Source organism: Panulirus ornatus, chromosome 50 (genome assembly GCF_036320965.1).
Source record: "Panulirus ornatus isolate Po-2019 chromosome 50, ASM3632096v1, whole genome shotgun sequence".
Classification (NCBI taxonomy): domain Eukaryota; kingdom Metazoa; phylum Arthropoda; class Malacostraca; order Decapoda; family Palinuridae; genus Panulirus; species Panulirus ornatus.
Window position 1 is genome coordinate 14,440,925 of NC_092273.1, and position 23,127 is coordinate 14,464,051.

General features: G+C 42.8%; 1 protein-coding gene across 1 annotated transcript in view; it reads right to left on the bottom strand.

Annotated features, from left to right (window-relative positions):
* LOC139764628 (cyanocobalamin reductase / alkylcobalamin dealkylase-like) overlaps window positions 1–23,127 on the bottom strand; it is a 327,989-nt gene that overhangs the window by 231,838 nt on the left and 73,024 nt on the right. The window contains exon 2 of the mRNA XM_071691474.1: window positions 11,119–11,257. Coding sequence (XP_071547575.1) covers window positions 11,119–11,155 — 37 coding nt within the window. The 5' untranslated portion in view covers window positions 11,156–11,257. The remainder of the gene's footprint in view (window positions 1–11,118; window positions 11,258–23,127) is intronic.

A 23,127-nucleotide genomic window follows, 5' to 3' on the forward strand; every position in this document is an offset into this window, starting at 1 on the left:
TTAAGGGTCAGGTGAAAAGACCAGGTCAGGATGTTCAAGGGGTCGTGCCGTCGTGCTCAAGAGTCGTGCCGTCGTGTTCAAGGGTCGTAGCGTCGTGCTCAAGGGGTCGTAATGTCGTGCTCAGGGGTCGTACCGTTATATGGAGAACTGCAAGTACGCGCGGCGTGGGTTACGTCTATCGTCTCTCAGTCTATCTATCTATCTATCTATCTATCTATCTATCTATATATATATATATATATATATATATATATATATATATATATATATATATATATATATATATACATACATACATATATATATATATATATATATATATATATATATATATATATATATATATATATATATATATATATAATAAAAAAATATATATATATATAAAGATAGACACTATATAAAACATAGATAATATTTCACATAACATAAACCAACATTATATGCAAACAGCTAGGAAAGACGTATAACCTATCCAGTGAGTGAGTGCTCAAATTACTGAGGTATAAGTTTGTTGAGTATTCCTGGTAAATTATATGGGAGGTTATTGATTGAGAGGGTGAAGGCATGTACAGAGCATCAGATTGGGGAAGAACAGTGTGGTTTCAGAAGTGGTAGAGGATGTGTGGATCAGGTGTTTGCTTTGAAGAATGTATGTGAGAAATACTTAGAAAAGGAAATGGATTTGTATGTAGCATTTATGGATCTGGAGAAGGCATATGATAGAGTTGATAGAGATGCTCTGTGGAAGGTATTAAGAATATATGGTGTGGGAGGAAAGTTGTTAGAAGCAGTGAAAAGTTTTTATCGAGGATGTAAGGCATGTGTACGTGTAGGAAGAGAGGAAAGTGATTGGTTCTCAGTGAATGTAGGTTTGCGGCAGGGGTGTGTGATGTCTCCATGGTTGTTTAATTTGTTTATGGATGGGGTTGTTAGGGAGGTAAATGCAAGAGTTTTGGAAAGAGGGGCAAGTATGAAGTCTGTTGGGGACGAGAGAGCTTGGGAAGTGAGTCAGTTGTTGTTCGCTGATGATACAGCGCTGGTGGCTGATTCATGTGAGAAACTGCAGAAGCTGGTGACTGAGTTTGGAAAAGTGTGTGGAAGAAGAAAGTTAAGAGTAAATGTGAATAAGAGCAAGGTTATTAGGTACAGTAGGGTTGAGGGTCAAGTCAATTGGGAGGTGAGTTTGAATGGAGAAAAACTGGAGGAAGTGAAGTGTTTTAGATATCTGGGAGTGGATCTGGCAGCGGATGGAACCATGGAAGCGGAAGTGGATCATAGGGTGGGGGAGGGGGCGAAAATCCTGGGGGCCTTGAAAAATGTGTGGAAGTCGAGAACATTATCTCGGAAAGCAAAAATGGGTATGTTTGAAGGAATAGTGGTTCCAACAATGTTGTATGGTTGCGAGGCGTGGGCTATGGATAGAGTTGTGCGCAGGAGGATGGATGTGCTGGAAATGAGATGTTTGAGGACAATGTGTGGGGTGAGGTGGTTTGATCGAGTGAGTAACGTAGGGGTAAGAGAGATGTGTGGAAATAAAAAGAGCGTGGTTGAGAGAGCAGAAGAGGGTGTTTTGAAGTGGTTTGGGCACATGGAGAGGATGAGTGAGGAAAGATTGACCAAGAGGATATATGTGTCGGAGGTGGAGGGAACGAGGAGAAGAGGGAGACCAAATTGGAGGTGGAAAGATGGAGTGAAAAAGATTTTGTGTGATCGGGGCCTGAACATGCAGGAGGGTGAAAGGAGGGCAAGGAATAGAGTGAATTGGAGCGATGTAGTATACCGGGGTTGACGTGCTGTCAGTGGATTGAAGCAAGGCATGTGAAGCGTCTGGGGTAAACCATGGAAAGCTGTGTAGGTATGTATATTTGCGTGTGTGGACGTATGTATATACATGTGTATGGGGGGGGGGGGGTGGGCCATTTCTTTCGTCTGTTTCCTTGCGCTACCTCGCAAACGCGGGAGACAGCGACAAAGTATAATAATAAATATAAATAAATATATATATATATATATATATATATATTAGTCCACAAAAACACCTGCCAATGTCTCTCTTATTAATACACGTTCACCACATCACGTCTGGTACGGAGTCTGGCCCAGTTACCATTAACTATTGATAACCATTAAACAACAAGACATACCCTTGCAAGGTAGTCAAGCATTGCCCCCTGTATAACACGATTACCACGGGGGAAGGTTGGAAAAGAACAGGAGGGATATGTTCTAATATAGACTATCTTGAAATCTAAACCATTTTCATTATATATATATATTATCCCTGGGGATAGGGGAGAAAGAATACTTCCCACGTATTCCCTGCGTGTCGTAGAAGGCGACTAAAAGGGGAGGGAGCGGGGGCTGGAAATCCTTCCCCCCCCCCCTTTTTTTTTTTTTTAGTTTTCCAAAAGAAGGAACAGAGAAGGGGGCCAGGTGAGGATATTCCCTCAGAGGCCCAGTCCTCTGTTCTTCACGCTACCTTGCTAACGCGGGAAATGGCGAATAGTTTGAAAAAAAATATAAACATATATACAATATATATATATATATATATATATATATATATATATATATATATATATATATATATATATATATATTCAAGTTGCACCCATTAGTGGTGTTTAGCAATGATTCCGTTCCGTTCCGTGGCCCATGTGTACAGAACAGATTTCCGTGTAACAGTCTAAGGTCAAATATTGTCACATTTAACTAGGCGATTTAGTCTTGCTATATCGCGTTACATCGTTCGTTCATATATAGAACTTCATAAATAAGAAGAAAGAAAAAAAAATAATTCTGAATGATATCCAATAATGAAAGCACCTGCTATGCTTTATGAAATAAAACAATAGAGGAATTACATACCCACCACTGATGAACAAATAAGTATAAATACGTGTATCTAAATGCATTTCCAGCCATAAACAAGTACACGTCACATAGCTTCGGGGATAACCCAGGATAAGATCAGATACGGAGGCGGGAGAATCGTACGTCTGGCAGTGAGGAGTTGGCGGGAAATGAACTCTCTCGTCCCGCCATTCCGGATTGGTATCGTTGAGCGCGAGAAAATTCTTGCCACCTTTAGATAAAGCTACACCATTCCGGACTTTTGCTGATCAATAGGGAGTTTCACCTCTATGTTTTATAATTAATACATAGTTTATTTTATATATATATATTTAGTGATGATAGAGCCTTTTGAAAGCAAGGAGAGGCAAAGCGTCAGCCATCTCTAACAGTTCACGGGGATATTGAATGTTTGGTGAGGGAAAACCGTCACCTGAATCACGCGCATCAACGGTGGCGAATAAGAACAAATAATTATGCGAGGAAGACTCACCTTTCGCCAGCGGCGCAGCGCCAACTTACTCAGGAAACCCGCTAGCAGATAAGAGAGTGTCGCCCCAGTGTAGCCAGACCGGAGCGGCTTCCTGTCGCCGCCTCACTCTCTCTCACCACTGATACAATACTCGACCCGCCTCCCCGACAATAATACCGATTTCAGAATACAGGGCGAAGTTTTACTTAAGGTACAGTTTGGGGAGGGGTAAGGGTAGGTAGGTAGGTAGGTAGGGAAGCAGGTAGGTAGGTAGGTAGGTAAGAGGAATGTAAAAGGGATGCCACTGGCGTACAACAGGAGTGAGCGAGTCATCGATCGGAGAGATACCTCTTCCTCCACCTGGGATTGGCAACAGTGTCGGGTTGGTGGGAGAACAATTAACCCGCGAAGTGAGAGGAAGTGACAGAAAATGGTGGATGGTTGTGGGCGAGAGAGAGAGAGAGAGAGAGAGAGAGAGAGAGAGAGAGAGAGAGAGAGAGAGAGAGAGAGAGAGAGAGAGAGAGAGAGAATAGCAGCAAGTGGAGGATTGCTGGCGGATGGTGTGTGTGTGTGTGGGTGGGTGTGTGTCTGTGTCTGTGTGCAGCAGCAGAGGGTGAGTGATGACAGTAGAGAAAGTGCATAAGAACGAACGGAGGACAACAGGGTGTATAGTGCAAGCGTACCGACAGTTAACGAAGAAAAGTAACGTTGTCGTACAGCGTTTGGTCAGAAGCAGGCTTCCGACACTCATCTCTGACACTACACAATGTTACTAATCAAACAGGATTGTTTACAGTTAAGACAATGACTTCTGGAATAAATGAAGAGAAATTCATCTTTTACGATAGTTGTCGCCAAGGGTCTACGATAGTCGACATGTCTCCAGACATTCGAATTACACATTTGTCCACAGCCACAGTTACTGCATCGAAAGCATAACGGACGGGGTTCGAGTGTTTATCCTTGCCGAAGCTGAACCTAACCTAAATTAAAGTCACATCTTAACAAGTTCTGACCCTTAAATAAGGATGACCTGACCTCAGACCAATATAGACCGCATATTTGATACTGCCCATGCAAACGTGCACATGCCTCATGTATTATTTTCATTTTCTAACTCTGCCTTCTACCATTCACCCCATCCCACCTAACCCCCCGCGCCTCTTCTTGGCTCTCCTCTCACACATAGGGGGAGTGGAAAAACCAGACGCCACCTCGCTCGCGCGGGAAACAACGAACAAGGGTCAAAGAAATATGAATCTTCAACTCAGCACAGAAATCTACCGCCACCTCCTTCACTAGGGTGGTCATCGAACCCCCATCTCCCCTCCTTCTCCTCCGTCCCCTTCCCAATCATCGAAGATCAACCACACTCGTGGACCACCATATACGACACGCCCTTCCACCCCTACACACCACCACAAGGGGCCATAAGCAAACTAACCGGCCCTCACAACACTTACTGGTAACCAGATATTGGCATAGGCGAAGGAGGGAGGGTGGGTGGCAGGCCTGGATTCCTAAGACCAGATGGAAGAAGGAGAGTTTCCAGTCATGACCATGGTGTCTGATGTGGCTCGGGCCGATAGCCAGGCGTGCTGCTCCCGTACGACTATAACCACGTACACTGGTTGGTTGGCATTCATGCGCTGAACGCAAATGATGGGACCTGGAACGAAACGAACTGTTTTCGGGGTTTGGCTCGAGTTGAACAGGCCTACTTTCCCTGAGCGTGAATGAGGTATCATCCTGTCTTCTTGTTCAGTGCCTCACCATAGCCGTCCAGCGTGGGATCATAAGCTTCCTTCTTACTTCATGTGCCTTCTTAGTGGAACTGGAGAAATATGAGACTCAGGAAGTTGTTTTGATTATATTACAAATATATATATATATATATATATATATATATATATATATATATATTTATATATATTCATTCCGTCAAATCAAACCATATGAGCGGAAACAATGGGGGAGGTCATTTTTTTCTTTCTTTAATTATTCCATTTTTCTTTTTTTTTTTTTTTTTTTTTTTTTTTTTTTTTTTTTTTTTTTTTTTTTTTTTTTTTTTTTTTTTTTTTTTTTTTTTTTTAGTTTCCAAAAGAAGGAACAGAGAAGGGGGCCAGGTGAGGATATTCCCTCAGAGGCCCAGTCCTCTGTTCTTCACGCTACCTTGCTAACGCGGGAAATGGCGAATAGTTTGAAAAAAAAATATAAACATATATACAATATATATATATATATATATATATATATATATATATATATATATATATATATATATATATATATTCAAGTCGCACCCTATTAGTGGTGTTTAGCAATGATTCCGTTCCGTTCCGTGGCCCATGTGTACAGAACAGATTTCCGTGTAACAGTCTAAGGTCAAATATTGTCACATTTAACTAGGCGATTTAGTCTTGCTATATCGCGTTACATCGTTCGTTCATATATAGAACTTCATAAATAAGAAGAAAGAAAAAAAAATAATTCTGAATGATATCCAATAATGAAAGCACCTGCTATGCTTTATGAAATAAAACAATAGAGTAATTAAATACCCACCACTGATGAACAAATAAACAAATAGGTATAAATACGTGTATCTAAATGCATTTCCAGCCATAAACAAGTACACGTCACATAGCTTCGGGGATAACCCAGGATAAGATCAGATACGGAGGCGGGAGAATCGTACGTCTGGCAGTGAGGAGTTGGCGGGAAATGAACTCTCTCGTCCCGCCATTCCGGATTGGTATCGTTGAGCGCGAGAAAATTCTTGCCACCTTTAGATAAAGCTACACCATTCCGGACTTTTGCTGATCAATAGGGAGTTTCACCTCTATGTTTTATAATTAATACATAGTTTATTTCATATATATATATTTAGTGATGATAGAGCCTTTTGAAAGCAAGGAGAGGCAAAGCGTCAGCCATCTCTAACAGTTCACGGGGATATTGAATGTTTGATGAGGGAAAACCGTCACCTGAATCACGCGCATCAACGGTGGCGAATAAGAACAAATAATTATGCGAGGAAGACTCACCTTTCGCCAGCGGCGCAGCGCCAACTTACTCAGGAAACCCGCTAGCAGATAAGAGAGTGTCGCCCCAGTGTAGCCAGACCGGAGCGGCTTCCTGTCGCCGCCTCACTCTCTCTCACCACTGATACAATACTCGACCCGCCTCCCCGACAATAATACCGATTTCAGAATACAGGGCGAAGTTTTACTTAAGGTACAGTTTGGGGAGGGGTAAGGGTAGGTAGGTAGGTAGGTAGGGAAGCAGGTAGGTAGGTAGGTAGGTAGAGGAATGTAAAAGGGATGCCACTGGCGTACAACAGGAGTGAGCGAGTCATCGATCGGAGAGATACCTCTTCCTCCACCTGGGATTGGCAACAGTGTCGGGTTGGTGGGAGAACAATTAACCCGCGAAGTGAGAGGAAGTGACAGAAAATGGTGGATGGTTGTGGGCGAGAGAGAGAGAGAGAGAGAGAGAGAGAGAGAGAGAGAGAGAGAGAGAGAGAGAGAGAGAGAGAGAGAGAGAGAATAGCAGCAAGTGGAGGATTGCTGGCGGATGGTGTGTGTGTGTGTGGGTGGGTGTGTGTCTGTGTCTGTGTGCAGCAGCAGAGGGTGAGTGATGACAGTAGAGAAAGTGCATAAGAACGAACGGAGGACAACAGGGTGTATAGTGCAAGCGTACCGACAGTTAACGAAGAAAAGTAACGTTGTCGTACAGCGTTTGGTCAGAAGCAGGCTTCCGACACTCATCTCTGACACTACAAAATGTTACTAATCAAACAGGATTGTTTACAGTTAAGACAATGACTTCTGGAATAAATGAAGAGAAATTCATCTTTTACGATAGTTGTCGCCAAGGGTCTACGATAGTCGACATGTCTCCAGACATTCGAATTACACATTTGTCCACAGCCACAGTTACTGCATCGAAAGCATAACGGACGGGGTTCGAGTGTTTATCCTTGCCGAAGCTGAACCTAACCTAAATTAAAGTCACATCTTAACAAGTTCTGACCCTTAAATAAGGATGACCTGACCTCAGACCAATATAGACCGCTTATTTGATGCTGCCCATGCAACCGTGCACATGCCTCATGTATTATTTTCATTTTCTAACTCTGCCTTCTACCACTCACCCCATCCCACCTAACCCCCCGCGCCTCTTCTTGGCTCTCCTCTCACACAGAGGGGGAGTGGAAAAACCAGACGCCACCTCGCTCGCGCGGGAAACAACGAACAAGGGTCAAAGAAATATGAATCTTCAACTCAGCACAGAAATCTACCGCCACCTCCTTCACTAGGGTGGTCATCAAACCCCCATCTCCCCTCCTTCTCCTCCGTCCCCTTCCCAATCATCGAAGATCAACCACACTCGTGGACCACCGTACACGACACGCCCTTCCACCCCTACACACCACCACAAGGGGCCATAAGCAAACTAACCGGCCCTCACAACACTTACTGGTAACCAGATATTGGCATAGGCGAAGGAGGGAGGGTGGGTGGCAGGCCTGGATTCCTAAGACCAGATGGAAGAAGGAGAGTTTCCAGTCATGACCATGGTGTCTGATGTGGCTCGGGCCGATAGCCAGGCGTGCTGCTCCCGTACGACTATAACCACGTACACTGGTTGGTTGGCATTCATGCGCTGAACGCAAATGATGGGACCTGGAACGAAACGAACTGTTTTCGGGGTTTGGCTCGAGTTGAACAGGCCTACTTTCCCTGAGCGTGAATGAGGTATCATCCTGTCTTCTTGTTCAGTGCCTCACCATAGCCGTCCAGCGTGGGATCATAAGCTTCCTTCTTACTTCATGTGCCTTCTTAGTGGAACTGGAGAAATATGAGACTCAGGAAGTTGTTTTGATTATATTACAAATATATATATATATATATATATATATATATATATATATATATTTATATATATTCATTCCGTCAAATCAAACCATATGAGCGGAAATGAGTCACTGGGTGGGCGAAGGGGCAAAGGTTCTGGAAGCGCTGAAGAACGTGTGGAAAGAGAGGTCGTTCTGTGGAAGGCCAAAAATGGGTATGTCTGAAGGGACAGTAGTCCCAGTAATGATGTATGGATACGAGGCATGAGCCATGGATAAGGTTGTGTAGAGGGAGTCCGAAGTGATGTAAATGAAATGAAATGTTTGAGGACAACATGTAGCGTGAGGTGGCTTGATCGAATACGTAGAAAAGGGTAAGAGAGAGATGTGTGGTAATAAAAAGAATGTGGTTGAGAGAGAGCAGAAGAGGGTGTGTTGAAATGGTTTGGACATATGGAGAGAATGAGTGAGAAAAGGTTGACAAATGAGGATATATGTGTGTCAAAAGTGGACGGGACAACGAGAAGTGGGAGACCAAATTGGAGGTGGAAGGATGGAGTGAAAAAGATTTTGAGCGATCGGGGCCTGAACATACAAGAGGGTGAAAGGCGTGCAAGGAATAGAGTGAATTGGAACAATGAGGTATACCGGGGTCGACGTGCTTTCAAAGTACTGAACCAGGGCATGTGAAACGTCTGGGGTAAACCATGGAAAGGTCTGTGGGGCCTGGATGTGGATAGGGAGCTGCGGTTTCGGTGCATTACACAGGACAGCTACAGACTGTGTGTGTGAACAGATATGGCCTTTCTTCGTCTTTTCCCAGCGTTGCCTTGCTAACGTGGGTAACAGTGATCAAGTATGAATATACATACGAAGATAGTGCATATGAACGCGCACTTTCACAGAACACATAATACCCTCCAGTAACCAGGATTCGAACCCAAGACCTTTTGCGTAGTAGTCGAGAACGCTAACCGCTTAGCTATGATCGCCCCTAATAGGGAAATAATCAATCGATTACAAGTAATCGAATATCCTTCGTCTCACATCCATGAGCAACGGGGTCTACACCGGTCAAATCCCATCAGGCTCACATTACCAGCAGGTAGCACTTTACAACACCTCACTGTACGAACGCGGAGGCATATGATCACGAATATAGTGCATATGAACGAACATTTTCAGAGAACACATGATACCCTCCAATAGCTTAGGATTCGAACCCAGGACTTTTCGCTTGTTTAGCGCTCGCGACTATCACGCAGAAGGTACTGGGCTCGAATCCTGGCTGTTGGAGGGTGTCATGCGTGTCGCAGAAGGCGACTAAAAGGGGAGGGAAGGGGGGGGGGGGGGGGGAATCGGGAAATCCTCCCCTCCCGTTATTGATTTTCCAAAAGAAGGAACAGAGAAGGGGGCCAAGTGAGGATACTCCCTCTAAGGCTCAGTCCTCTGTTCTTAACGCTACCTCGCTGACGCGGGACATGGCTATGGGACTGTATAATAGGAAACAACTATTCGAAATACTAAGTACCCGAATACCCTTCGTCTGACAATGGTGAGCAACGGGGTCTATATCGGTTATTTCCGAACAGACGCACATAGCCAGCTGATAGCGTTTTACCGAACCTAACTGTACAACGCGGAGGTATATGAATACGAATAAAGTGCATATGAACGCGCACCTTCATAGAACATACAAACCTCCAACAGCCAGGATCGAATACCTCATATATATATATATATATATATATATATATATATATATATATATATATATATATATATATATATATATATATATATCATATATACATTAACTAAATGTTCATATATTCCTCTTGTGTGTCTACAATTTTTCGAATGATCACTTCGACGTGTAACTCTACGGGTCCTTCCCCTCGCTTTTCAGTAACCAGGGCAGACAGTCACGGTAACCCAGTACACATGTGTGTGTGTGTGTGTGTGTGTGTGTGTGTGTGTGTGCGTCCTCTACCCCCCAACAGCCAATCAGCATTTCACTTGGGCCTGACGCCTTCTTATGCATCCCTCACTCCACCCTCTCCCACTCAGGACACAGCTCATCCCCCTTACCACCTCCCTCCTCCCTCTCATTCACTCGAGGGGGATTAACAACACCGGGGTGAGGGGAGGGGAGGAGTGAGGGAGGGGATGGGGAGGAGGTGTTCCTTCACATTCATCCCTCCTCCTCCTCCCACTCCACTCCCGGACACTCTTAGCTCATAAAAAAAAAAAACGAAGTGTTATCTTCCCTTCTTCTTCTTCTACTACCCACAGCAAGCAACCTTGGAGATCCAACCCATTTCGTAAGTGACCCACGTCGTATTTACCGTACGGTTAACGAACGCCCGCTAACTGCAGGCGACGCCGCACGCTCTCTGCGTCCCAACGAACGCATCCAAGCCGAGACTTGGAGTGTACACGAAAGGATCAGTTAGTTTTACTCCCCGTGTACGAAAGCCGCACGGCGCCCGGTACGATAACTGCCTCAGAGGGAAAGGCGTTCTTCTACCGTCTGAACAATATGGGTAGAACAGTTTTAACAGTTGAACACTACAAAAAATTATATTACAATAGTTCTATACCCTTGGAAGAACATGAGTACGTTACTTTTCATTTCTGGACACTGCTGTGAGTACGATAATCTCATGCTTGCGAAGACTGTAAAGTACGATACTTCCAAACTTTGAACGCTGTTTAAATACGATACTTTTAACCTCCAAACATTATAAATGCAATAATCCTAACCTTTGAAGACTCTATGTCAGATAATTCAACGTACGAATAATATATATGTGTGTATATAATTTAATATAATATAATTTATATATATATATATATATATATATATATATATATATATATATATATATATATATATATATATATAAAAGTGTTACCGGACTCCACTTACCTGTGGTTACACCGCCACTGAAAAGCGAAGCCACCATCAGCGAGGCTGTTACAGTAGAATGAGAGGACTTCTGTCACATACGGGAGGTTCTCATTCCAAAGGAGTTCACCATTCCTCTGCTCCTGACTGGAGCGCGGCCCTGAAAAAGGAGGGTTTATACTGTTATATAATCAATTATATATATATATATATATATATATATATATATATATATATATATATATCATAACCCAAAGTAAAACACAAGATATTTATCGTCTGTTTTCTTCTGTAACATCACAGAGGACAGAATGACATTCGTACCAAGTGTTTAGTACTGAGGGAGGCTTCAGTTTCAAAATCAAACTCCAAATACAGTATCAAACAGTTTTCAAGGAAACTCTAGGCAATTAAGTAATCATCTATTGTGCAACAGCATGTTAGTATTTCATAGCATTTTGACCAGTGTGTAACGGTAACCTGGTTAACAAAATGTTAAATCTGGACCCGGTGTGCCATCATGTTAATATATCAAATATAAATTCAGTTCCTCCTGTGCTATAGTGTTTATAACTCCGATATAAATTCCCAGACATTTACCTTTCATATCATTAATTCAAATACAAATTCTGGACCTTACCAAAAATCGTAATATAAACACTGAATCTTGTATGATTTCATGTTAACAATCATAATATAAATTTTGAACTACATCTACTATCATGTCAAATTTCTAATATACATTTCGATTTTGTGTGCAATCATGTTAAATAGTTCTAATATACAGAATATGAACGTACTTTATGACCATGTTGATGATTCTAATATAAATTCACATCCTTATTAATCAAGTTAGTATTCTCATATAAATTGCGACCCTTGTTTTCTATCCTACAGTCTAACACAAATTCTGATACCTGCGCGCAATCATGTCAATAATTCTAAACACACATTCTGAACTTTCTTTCTTTACCATCATATTAACAATCTAAATAGAATTCTGATACTTTGTGTCGCATCAAGTAAATACTTCTAATATAAATTCTGAACCCTAGGTATTAACCTGTTAACAACGTTAAATTCCGAGCCTTGTTTACCATCATATTAACAAATCTAACATAAGCTCTTAACTTTGTGTGGTATCTGACAACACTGTGATTCATATCAATATCTCTAGTATGCCTGACATGAGATGAGTCAATAATACTTTGATCCATTAGTGAGTCAATAATACTTTGATCCATTAGTGAGTCAATAATACTTTGAGCCATTAGTGAGTCAATAATACTTTGATCCATTAGTGAGTCAATAATACTTTGATCCATTAGTGAGTCAATAATACTTTGATCCATTAGTGAGTCAATAATACTTTGATCCATTAGTGAGTCAATAATACTTTGATCCATTGGTGAGTCAATAATACTTTGATCCATTAGTGAGTCAATAATACTTTGATCCATTAGTGAGTTAATGATACTTTGATCCATTAGTGAGTCAATAATACTTTGATCCATTAGTGAGTCAATAATACTTTGATCCATTGGTGAGTCAATAATACTTTGATCCATTAGTGAGTCAATAATACTTTGAGCCATTAGTGAGTCAATAATACTTTGATCCATTAGTGAGTTAATGATACTTTGATCCATTAGTGAGTCAATAATACTTTGATCCATTAGTGAGTTAATGATACTTTGATCCATTAGTGAGTCAATAATACTTTGATCCATTAGTGAGTCAATAATACTTTGAGCCATTAGTGAGTCAATAATAATTTGATCCATTAGTGAGTTAATGATACTTTGATCCATTAGTGAGTCAATAATACTTTGATCCATTAGTGAGTCAATAATACTTTGAGCCATTAGTGAGTCAATAATACTTTGATCCATTAGTGAGTTAATGATACTTTGATCCATTAGTGAGTCAATAATACTTTGATCCATTAGTGAGTCAATAATACTTTGATCCATTGGTGAGTCAATAATACTTTGATCCATTAGTGAGTCAATAATACTTTGATCCATTAGTGAGTCAATAATACTTTGATCCATTACGAGTTGGTGTATGTGATAACCTCAACACTGTTCCAGTCAATTTGATGATCAAAATCTCTAAGGTGGACAAAACTTCTTGTCATTAGATTCTTGCCCATACCTAACACTTCTGTTGTTTACCAGACTGACCGATGTAAACCTGATTACACTCTTTACAGGGGATGTTGTACACACATCGTTTGCCACTCAGTCTGTAGCTATCATGTGTAATGCACCGAAACCACAGCTCCCTTTCCACATCCAGGCCCCCAACAAATCTTTCCATGGTTTACCCCAGACGCTTCACATGCCCTAATTCAATCCATTGGTAGACAGAGAAAATTCTACTGTAAATTCTGAATCTAATTTACCTTCAACTTACAATTCTAGTACAAACTCTCAAGATTGGTTATTTCATATCGACAACCTTATCAATTCTGAGCTTCGGTTACCAGCATTAGGGGAAATCTGAACAATCTATTTACAAGCCAATTTGCGCTGCCTATTTTGGTGATCATTAGTATTTTTCATTTCTCCTAGCAATTCTGCATTTCTTGACTTAATAGTCCTATTTCTGCACTTCGTTCAGCATCATATTTGTAAATCGTTTCCTTATTTACGATGATATTTACAACTGTGAATGTTGTTACAGCAGTATGACTTTCAACTTGGTTTACCAGAATTTCGTTTAGTTTACAACGTATATATATATATATATATATATATATATATATATATATATATATATATATATATATATATATATATATATGTATATATATATATATATATATATATATATATATATATATATATATATATATATATATATATATATATATATGTATATATATATATATATATATATATATATATATATATATATATATATATATATATATATATATATATATATATATATATATCAACCTGGTTAATCTGAACTTTGGAGAATTCTGAACTGGTTATTAGCCTTCATAACTTTGGTAGGTGTATATACAGTTTACTCATTTCTGAAGCTCGTGGCAGTTGTTTTTAGGAATTTTACTGAAATCATGAACTTTGTTTACAGGTGTTGTATTGATTATGAGTCTTCTTAATAAATACATGATAATCATGAACTTTGTTTACAGGGGTTGTATTGATTATAAGTCTTCTAAATCAATACTTAATTAAAATGAACCTTGTTTACAGGTGTTGTATTGATTATGAGTCTTCTTAATAAATACATGATAATCATGAACTTTGTTTACAGGGGTTGTATTGATTATAAGTCTTCTAAATCAATACTTAATTAAAATGAACCTTGTTTACAGCGGTTGTATTGATTATCGGTCTTCTAAACCAATGCTAAATTCTTATGAACCTTGTTTACAAGGGTTGTATTGATTATAAGTCTTCTAAATCAATACCTAATAATTATGAACCTTGTTTACAGGGGTTGTATTGATTATAAGTCTTCTAAATCAATACCTAATAATTATGAACCTTGTTTACAGGCGTTGTACTGATTATGAGTCTTCTTAATCAATACATGATAATTATGAACCTTGTTTACAAGGGTTGTATTGATTATAAGTCTTCTAAATCAATACCTAATAATTATGAACCTTGTTTACAAGGGTTGTATTGATTATAAGTCTTCTAAATCAATACCTAATAATTATGAACCTTGTTTACAAGGGTTGTATTGATTATAAGTCTTCTAAATCAATACCTAATAATTATGAACCTTGTTTACAGGTGTTGTATTGATTATAAGTCTTCTAAATCAATACCTAATAATTATGAACCTTGTTTACAGGTGTTGTACTGATTATGAGTCTTCTTAATCAATACATGATAATCATGAACCTTGTTTACCATTTCAATGATCAAGAATGTTGTTTAGCGACGTTACATTCGAGAACCGCACAGGTTCGGGACCTGGTCGGAGCAGTGTGTCCACAGTACACCCAGCTGTTCATCCCTTCCCAACGGTTGGTCGATCAAGTGGATGAAGATTTTTGAAATATCTTACCTTGTTAACCATATCTTTGAGATTTATTTATTCTTTTATTTATTCTGAACGTTATCTATCGGATGATGAACCTCGATCTATTTTACAGATGTGATTTTGTGTGAGATAAGGAAGCGATATTGTAGCGTCCGCATTCAAAGCTGGTCTTGCATTTCACAGCGATATCTCCTATTTACGATAACCCCCCCCCCCCCTTGCGACACTGACTACGATACCACTCACGACAGTGGTAACGATACCAATTACGACACTGCTTAATGCACAATATGCCACAGTGGTTCTGAAGCCCCGTCGTACACTGCTCACAGTTCTCTTTACGATCATGGCACAGGTGCCACTTACGACACTGGTTCCGGTGCCACTTACGTAGCCCTCGTAGCCATCATCACTATCACCTCATCATCATCACTATCTGGTGGCCATCGTAGCCATCATCACTATCACCTCCTCATCATCATCACTATCCGGTGGCCATCGTAGCCATCATCACTATCACCTCCTCATCATCATCACTATCCGGTGGCCATCGTAGCCATCATCACTATCACCTCCTCATCATCATCACTATCTGGTGGCCATCGTAGCCATCATCACTATCGCCACTATCACCTCCTCCTCCTCCTCCTCTCACTATCACTAATCCTCAAACCTACCTCAAACCCCTTCCAGGACAACCTTTTAACAGCCTTACAGACACTGGACCACCGCCAACCCACCCTTGACGCGGGAGGGGCGGGGACCTTTGACCTACACGTCTTGACGGGGAGTCCACCTCCCCGTCAAGCACAAAAAAAAATGAAAAGAAGACAGTCGTCAATCACGTCTGCCCCAATTCCACAACCTGTCTCATCCCCTTCCTGTCTCACTAGATCCCCCCTTCCCCCCTACCTTCCATTCCCTCAGGGTAATTCTGTCCATCAAGCTCCCAAGCCGCCCGTCCCACATCATTACTGTCTCGCTAGGGCCCAGCCACCAGTGGCAGGATAGAAAAGAGGAAAGTTTGCATTAGAGAAGAGAGAGAAAGAGAAGGAAAGACACAAGAAAGAACAGTGACTGGAGAGCAAAGACTTCTATCACAGGGAGTTCAGAGACCTCCCTAAACTTGTGTGTGTCACAATAGACTGTAAACTTCAGCGGGAAGGAACACGTCAGCCCCATCATCCAATCCTCCAGCCATCGTCTCTACAGTTTTCGAACTCACAAAGACACCAAGGATCCCCACCAATCTCGAATTTAAGAACATCTGCACAACGTTTTGACTCCATCCCGAACTCAGCTACGCTCCATCCTGCTCCTCCTCCTTATCCGCCGAAAAATAAGGGAAATTAGAAAGAAAAGGTTTAGAAAAGGGGCCAGATCAAGATTGGTTCTCATACACCATCTATTCCCCCATCCTTCTCTCCACTTTTGCTATATCAAATCAAATCCCTCGTCACAGGAAATCAAATCCGTGCGTGGTCGGCGGATCGGCCCACGGATAGGAAACAAGGAGCGGGTGTGAAATTAAAGAGGGTTAGGCATCCGCCCGGCTTCAAGTGACGAGCGGGATCCCACAAGGCTCCGTCCTGGGACCCGTAGTGGTCGTCAGGCACACCAAAGACCCCGGAGACATGACTCTTTGAGGAGGATTTCGAAATCTGCCGACGACCAGGTAGCAGGGAATACAACTCAGTCGAAGGCCGTTTGCCCTGAAGATTCGAGGGGATTTCGACAAACTGAAGGAGAAGTCAGAGACATGGCGAATGGATTTCAAGGTCAACCAAGGCAAGGTAATATACGTTGGTGTGAGGAAATGTAAATCAAGAACTTGGAATGACATTTGCTATGACTTAAAATGAGGAAAATAATATTCAGATGTATATACAAGCCAACAAGAGGCTAGATATCAAGACTATACAATATAAACTAGTGAAACTAACACTCAATTTTTATAACGCCCTGGCCAGACCCTCACTTGGAACACGGTGTTCAATTCTGGTCACCAAATCTAATCGAAGTTGGGGGGGAAAGTGGACGCATTCAAAGATCAATCGCTAAGAAACAAGTCTCATACGGAAAGACTCAAAAATTAATTCTCTCTTATAAAGTGATTTGATACAAGGCCTCATAAATACTAAATAATTTCGAATAAATGGCACGAAAATCTCCTTTTTAGACGGAATCACCAGAAATAAATATGACAATCGAAACACGGACGATGTAGCAGCAAAGTGGGCAAGAGTGTCTCAGTTGTAGAGCGGCAAAACACTGGCACACAAGACCACCAGGTGTGGGAGATCCAAAGATTATTATCTGTACCTTCATATCAAGGCATAGATAGATAGTGATTTCCATGATATCTGTTATCAGTAAGTAATCGTGCCATAAGGAAAGATACTAACATCCTGGCTTTCCTGTTCAATGTCCAGACTCACTGCAGCCTACTTGAAAATTAGGAAAAAAAAAGAATTTTTTCCCGTTCATACTTTCCTGTAACCTTTCCGTGGCAGTATGTACTTTCTCCATCGTACATGGCGTCTCCTGTCATCTTACTTCACCCCCATCCCCTAATCTTACGGGGTCGTTGAGCCAGAGGGAGCAGTGGATGGGGAAGGTGCCTTCTGTCTTCTACAATCCTGTTTACATCACGATTTAGGCATAACAAGCAGACAACCTCGTCACAGACCATAAACACTGCAGGTTTCCTGGTCCTTCCCATGTACTCCTACGACCTTCCAGTCATCATCAATCACTAGGACTTTATCTACATAGTTAGGGAAGAAGCTGGTGTACCATCCTCGCCACCTGCACCTCCTACAACGATCTGGGATCCCTCTTCCCCAGGTTGCAGTCCATCACGACCACCACACGAAGGTTGACAAGAGATGGTAGAGAGATAGAGAGAGAGAAATAAAAGAAGGTGTTTCATCCCCAGCCACTGTGAAGAGCAATAATGATTCAAGTCCCACTGTCACTTCCACTGTCTGTCTCTCTGTGTGTACAGACTGTCTGTTTAACCCCCACCTCCACCCCACTTCTCCTCCTCCCTCTCCCTCCTTCCTTCCTTCCCATCTCCAACAGTTTATACCAGCGAGTATTTTTCCACGGCGATACTGCCATCCATCCACCCCTTCGTCTGCCCCGCAGTTTGTTGATTCGATAAACTGCCCGATCATTATCGCCGCAGAACGACCCCCCACCACACCGCCACCGTCATCGGAAAAGCCGGCGCCACCATCACCGCCACTTGCCCCCGATCCTCTCCCCTCTCTCTCTCTCTCTCTCTCTCTCTCTCTCTCTCTCTCTCTCTCTCTCTCTCTCTCTCTCTCTCTCTCGCTTCCCCCCCTCTCTCCCTCCCTCCACCACCCGTCCTCAACCCCGGGGCCAGGGCCTGGCGCGCCGGCCATCAGCACTTATCTGCAGGGGATGAGAAGTACCACATAAACCGGTTGAGACTCGCCTGACCGGATATTTGGTGGGCCGCTTAACTCCCCGTGTCAACACTAGACCCGGAGGAGGACGGGCGCCGCCCCCCGCGCAACCCCACCCATCACCCGTCCCTCGCCCCTCACCCTTCCCCTCCAGGGTCGGCCTGGACCGCCCGCCCGTCCGTCCGTCGCCTGCCACCTCTTCCCTCCCCCCACACACACCACACCTCACGACCCATCCCCTCCTTTCCCCACCCAATCCTCCACTCATCAAGCGTCCCCCCTCCCTCCCCTCCCCCCCCCCCCACACAATACCCCCAACTGATAATCGCCGATGAATACAACACGGAAGGCTCATTTCCTCGCCCCTCCCCCGCTCCTCCTCCACACACCCCTCTTGTCTCCTCCTCCTCCTCCCCCACACCCCGCGACTGTGTTGAGTGACTGGATGACGTGTGTTGGGTGACTGAGTGACTTCTGAGTGGCTGACGGGCTGGTCGACTGTATGACTTAACTGTATGACTTAACTGGCAGTCTGTGCCACGCGTTGTAACAGTGGTCGTATTTGATACGTAAACTCCCTGAGCACAACGGTGCGGCCCTTGAGCACGAGGGTACGACCCTTGAGCACGAGGGTACGACCTTTGAGCACGAGGGTAAGACCCTTGAAAAGAGGGTACGACCCTTAAAAACGAGGGTACGACCCTTAAGCATAATGGTACGACCCTTGAGCACGACGGTCTCACCCCTTAAGTACGACCTTGAAAGCATGACGGTACGACCCTTGAGCATACGGCACGACCCTTAAGCATAACGGTCACACCCCTTAAGTACGACGGCACGACCCTTAAAGCAGGAGGGTACGACCCCTTGAGCATGACAGTCTCACCTCTTAAGTACGACCTTTAAAGCATGACGGTACGACCCTTGAGCACGAGGGAAGGTGCCCCTGCACACTAAGCTGCGTCCCTTCAGTATGACAACCTGGCTACATAAAGTTAAGTATGACACTTTTCCGACACTTACCACCAGGGGACGCCTCAGCAACCTTGGAAAACACACTTAAGTACCCTTCTTCCATACTCACACACACTCACACTTAGTACCTTCTTCCATACTCACACACACTCACACTTAGTACCTTCTACCATACTCACACACACGTACACTTAAGTACCCTTCTTCCATACTCACACACACTCACACTTAAGTACCCTTCTTCCATACTCACACACACTCACACTTAAGTACCCTTCTTCCATACTCACACACACTCACACTTAGTACCTTCTACCATACTCACACACACGTACACTTAATACCCTTCTACCATACTCACATACACTCTCGTGTTTCACATGAAATTTCTGTACACCCTCACAAATCCTCCCCTCTCGTTTTTTGATTTTCTAAAAGAAGGAACAGAGAAGGGGGCCAAGTGAGGATATTCCCTTTGAGTCTCACTCCTCTGTTCTTAACGCTACCTCGCCAACGCAGGAAATGGCGAACAGTATGAAAAAAAAGAAACTCACAATTCTAATAAAGTCATTCATTTACAATTTACTGTTACAAAGCCTCACAATTTTCCTACAGTTACATTCATTCACAATTTACACTTATGTACACTCGGAACTTACAGTTATGTACATTCGGAATTTACAGTTATGTACATTCGGAATTTACAGTTATGTACATTCGGAATTTACATTTATGTACATGTACGAATTTACAGTCACAGACATACGTAATTTACGATCAGTTACACAGACTAACAATTTACTTAAATTTATACATATTCACAATTTACAGTCATATACATTCGTAATTTAAGTAGAGATATGTACATTCACACTTAACAGAAGCATAGATTCACAATTTACCTACATCTAAATACATTCATAATTTACAGTCATATACATCCGTAATTTACGTCGAGATATGTACAGTCACAATTCACAGTTGCACAGACGACCAATCTACTACAGTTATGTACATTTACAATTCACATGTTATGAACATTCAAAAAATCTACGTCCAGTTGTATGTACTCAGAGCTTACATTACGTCATAAAGTCACTCACATTTATGATGTAGGAGCGCACGTACACTCAGAGTATATGTGTCAATGATGGCACTTGAAGCTTGGGGAAAAATAAAGCTGTGAAAACTTTAAAATCTTAGAAGGAAAGGACCAGGGGTCATGACCCGGGCTCTCTCTCTCTCTCTCTCTCTCTCTCTCTCTATATATATATATATATATATATATATATATATATATATATATATATATAGAAAGAGAGAGAGAGAGAGAGAGAGAGAGAGAGAGAGAGAGAGAGAGAGAGAGAGAGAGAGAGAGAGAGAGAGAGAGAGAGAGAGAGAGAGAGACCCAGGAACTAGAGAGAGAGAAAAAAGGCTTGAGGTCTAGAGAGAGAAAAATAAAGGCCAAAGGTTTAACCTTTAAATTGAGGAAAAAATCATCATCATCATCATGTATCATCATCCTGTATCATCATCATCATCATCATGTATCATCATCCTGTATCATCATCCTGTATCATCATCATCATCATCATATATCCGTGGAGACCCCGGGTAAAAGTTCCCTCTGACCTGTACAGCAACGTGTCATTCTTGTGCAGGAGTCAATGGTGGACATATGAAGACTGATACGTAGTCACCATTACCAACATTCGAACTGATTACATTCATTAATAATCGTCTGACTCAACATTCGAACTGATTACATTCATTAAAATTCTTCAGACTCAACATTCGAACTGATTATATTAATCAATAATCTTCAAACTCAACATTCGAACCGATTACATTCATTAATAATCATCAGACTCAACATTCGAATTGATTACATTCATTAAGAATCATCAGACTCAATATTGTAATTGAATACATCCCTTGAATAATGGTCAAACTCAACATTCTAACATATTACATTACTAATCACTCATGAGACTCAACATTCTAACAGATTACATCCCTTAATTACCATCAGACTCAAGACTGTGATCAATTAACATTCCTAAAACATCGCCAGACTCAACCTTCTAACAGACCACCTCCCTCCCCAGAGGCCACACAGGCCTCTGGTGCCTGCGGTAGGAGCACGGTTGTCCCGGGTGGGTGGACACCTGCTTTTAAGGTAGTACCCATCCTCCTCCACACACTCGTCCTTCCCCCCCGTCGGTGCATTGTGGGCAGCGGCTCCTCGCGGCGCGTCGCATCCCGTCGGCGAACGACAAGAGGGACTCTTCTTCGAAGCCTTGTAAGAGGAGGAGGAGGAGGAGTAGAAGGGCCTGAACCTCAAGTTGGTGTCTTCTTTTACCTCAGGTGGAGGTGGGTAAACACCACCTCTCCCCCTTGTCTCTCTCTCTCTCTCACCCCCAACCCCCGCTCATCTAGACGATCTGTCCTCACCCGCGTCGCCTTCCTCTCCCCACATCCTCACCTCCTCCTCACTGCTCCCCTAACACCCCCTTTCGCTAACCAGGTCCTCTGCTCCAGGCTGGCAGACGAAGTGGAGGAATACATGGGGGTTGGACGAAGGAGAGAGAGAGAGATGTGTGGCCATGTTTGATGACACATGGAGACGAGCGATAAAAGACAATGATAATCAAAGAATGGAAGGATGTTTGATAGGTTAACAGTCCAACGAGAGGTGGAGAAGGCAAGCGTGGGGGAGGGAGGAGAGGAATTAGTAACGTGATAATGAAGTTAAGTGGATGATGTGTGGTGGATGGCAGGGAGGAGATAGTGTTAAGCCGGTGTAGTGGCAATAACCTGGCTTAACACGACCCACGGAATGAGGAGGTCATCCCACGTGAATGGGGTCGCGCGGGGACTGTTGCGACGGACTCGTGTCGTAACGACGATCGGGGTCGCCGGAGCTGCGACGCGTGTCGTAAAAAAAAAAAAAAAGAGAGATCAGGTCGTGCGAGGAGGGTCAGAGATACTATACCTACACCACTACTAAAGCCTTGATATAAAGGATTACACTTGTATGGTCTCACGGTGGTACACACACACCACACAGCGGCGGGCGGGGGCGGCCCCGCGCGGCGGGAGGGAGGGAGTGTGTTAGAAATGCCGCTCGGGGGCACAAGATGTCACAGCAACACGCTCCCTCAGCGGCGGGCAAGATCAAGAGGATGTTACGGGCCGATAGAAAATGGTAACTCGACTACGTCGCCAGGGCCATCATCAGGCGATGAGAGAGAGAGAGAGAGAGAGAGAGAGAGAGAGAGAGAGAGAGAGAGAGAGAGAGAGAGAGAGAGAGAGAGAGAGAGAGAGAGAACCCTGGGCGGTAGACACAACCTTTTGGGCCATGGAGGTGCGCCCCCTTGTGCCCCTATAATCTTGATTCTAGAAGAGGAAGAGGAGGAGGAGGAGGAGGAGGAGTGTGTGTCACACACACTGCTGGGTATGTCCTCCCTCCCTCACACACACACACTCTCTCGTGTCGGGGATGGGATGCATCTGTCTTAATTGTTCTTTTTTTTTTTTTTAAGACTTTCCTTCGCTTGCTTGGCTCATCCTTCCTCCCTCTCCTGGC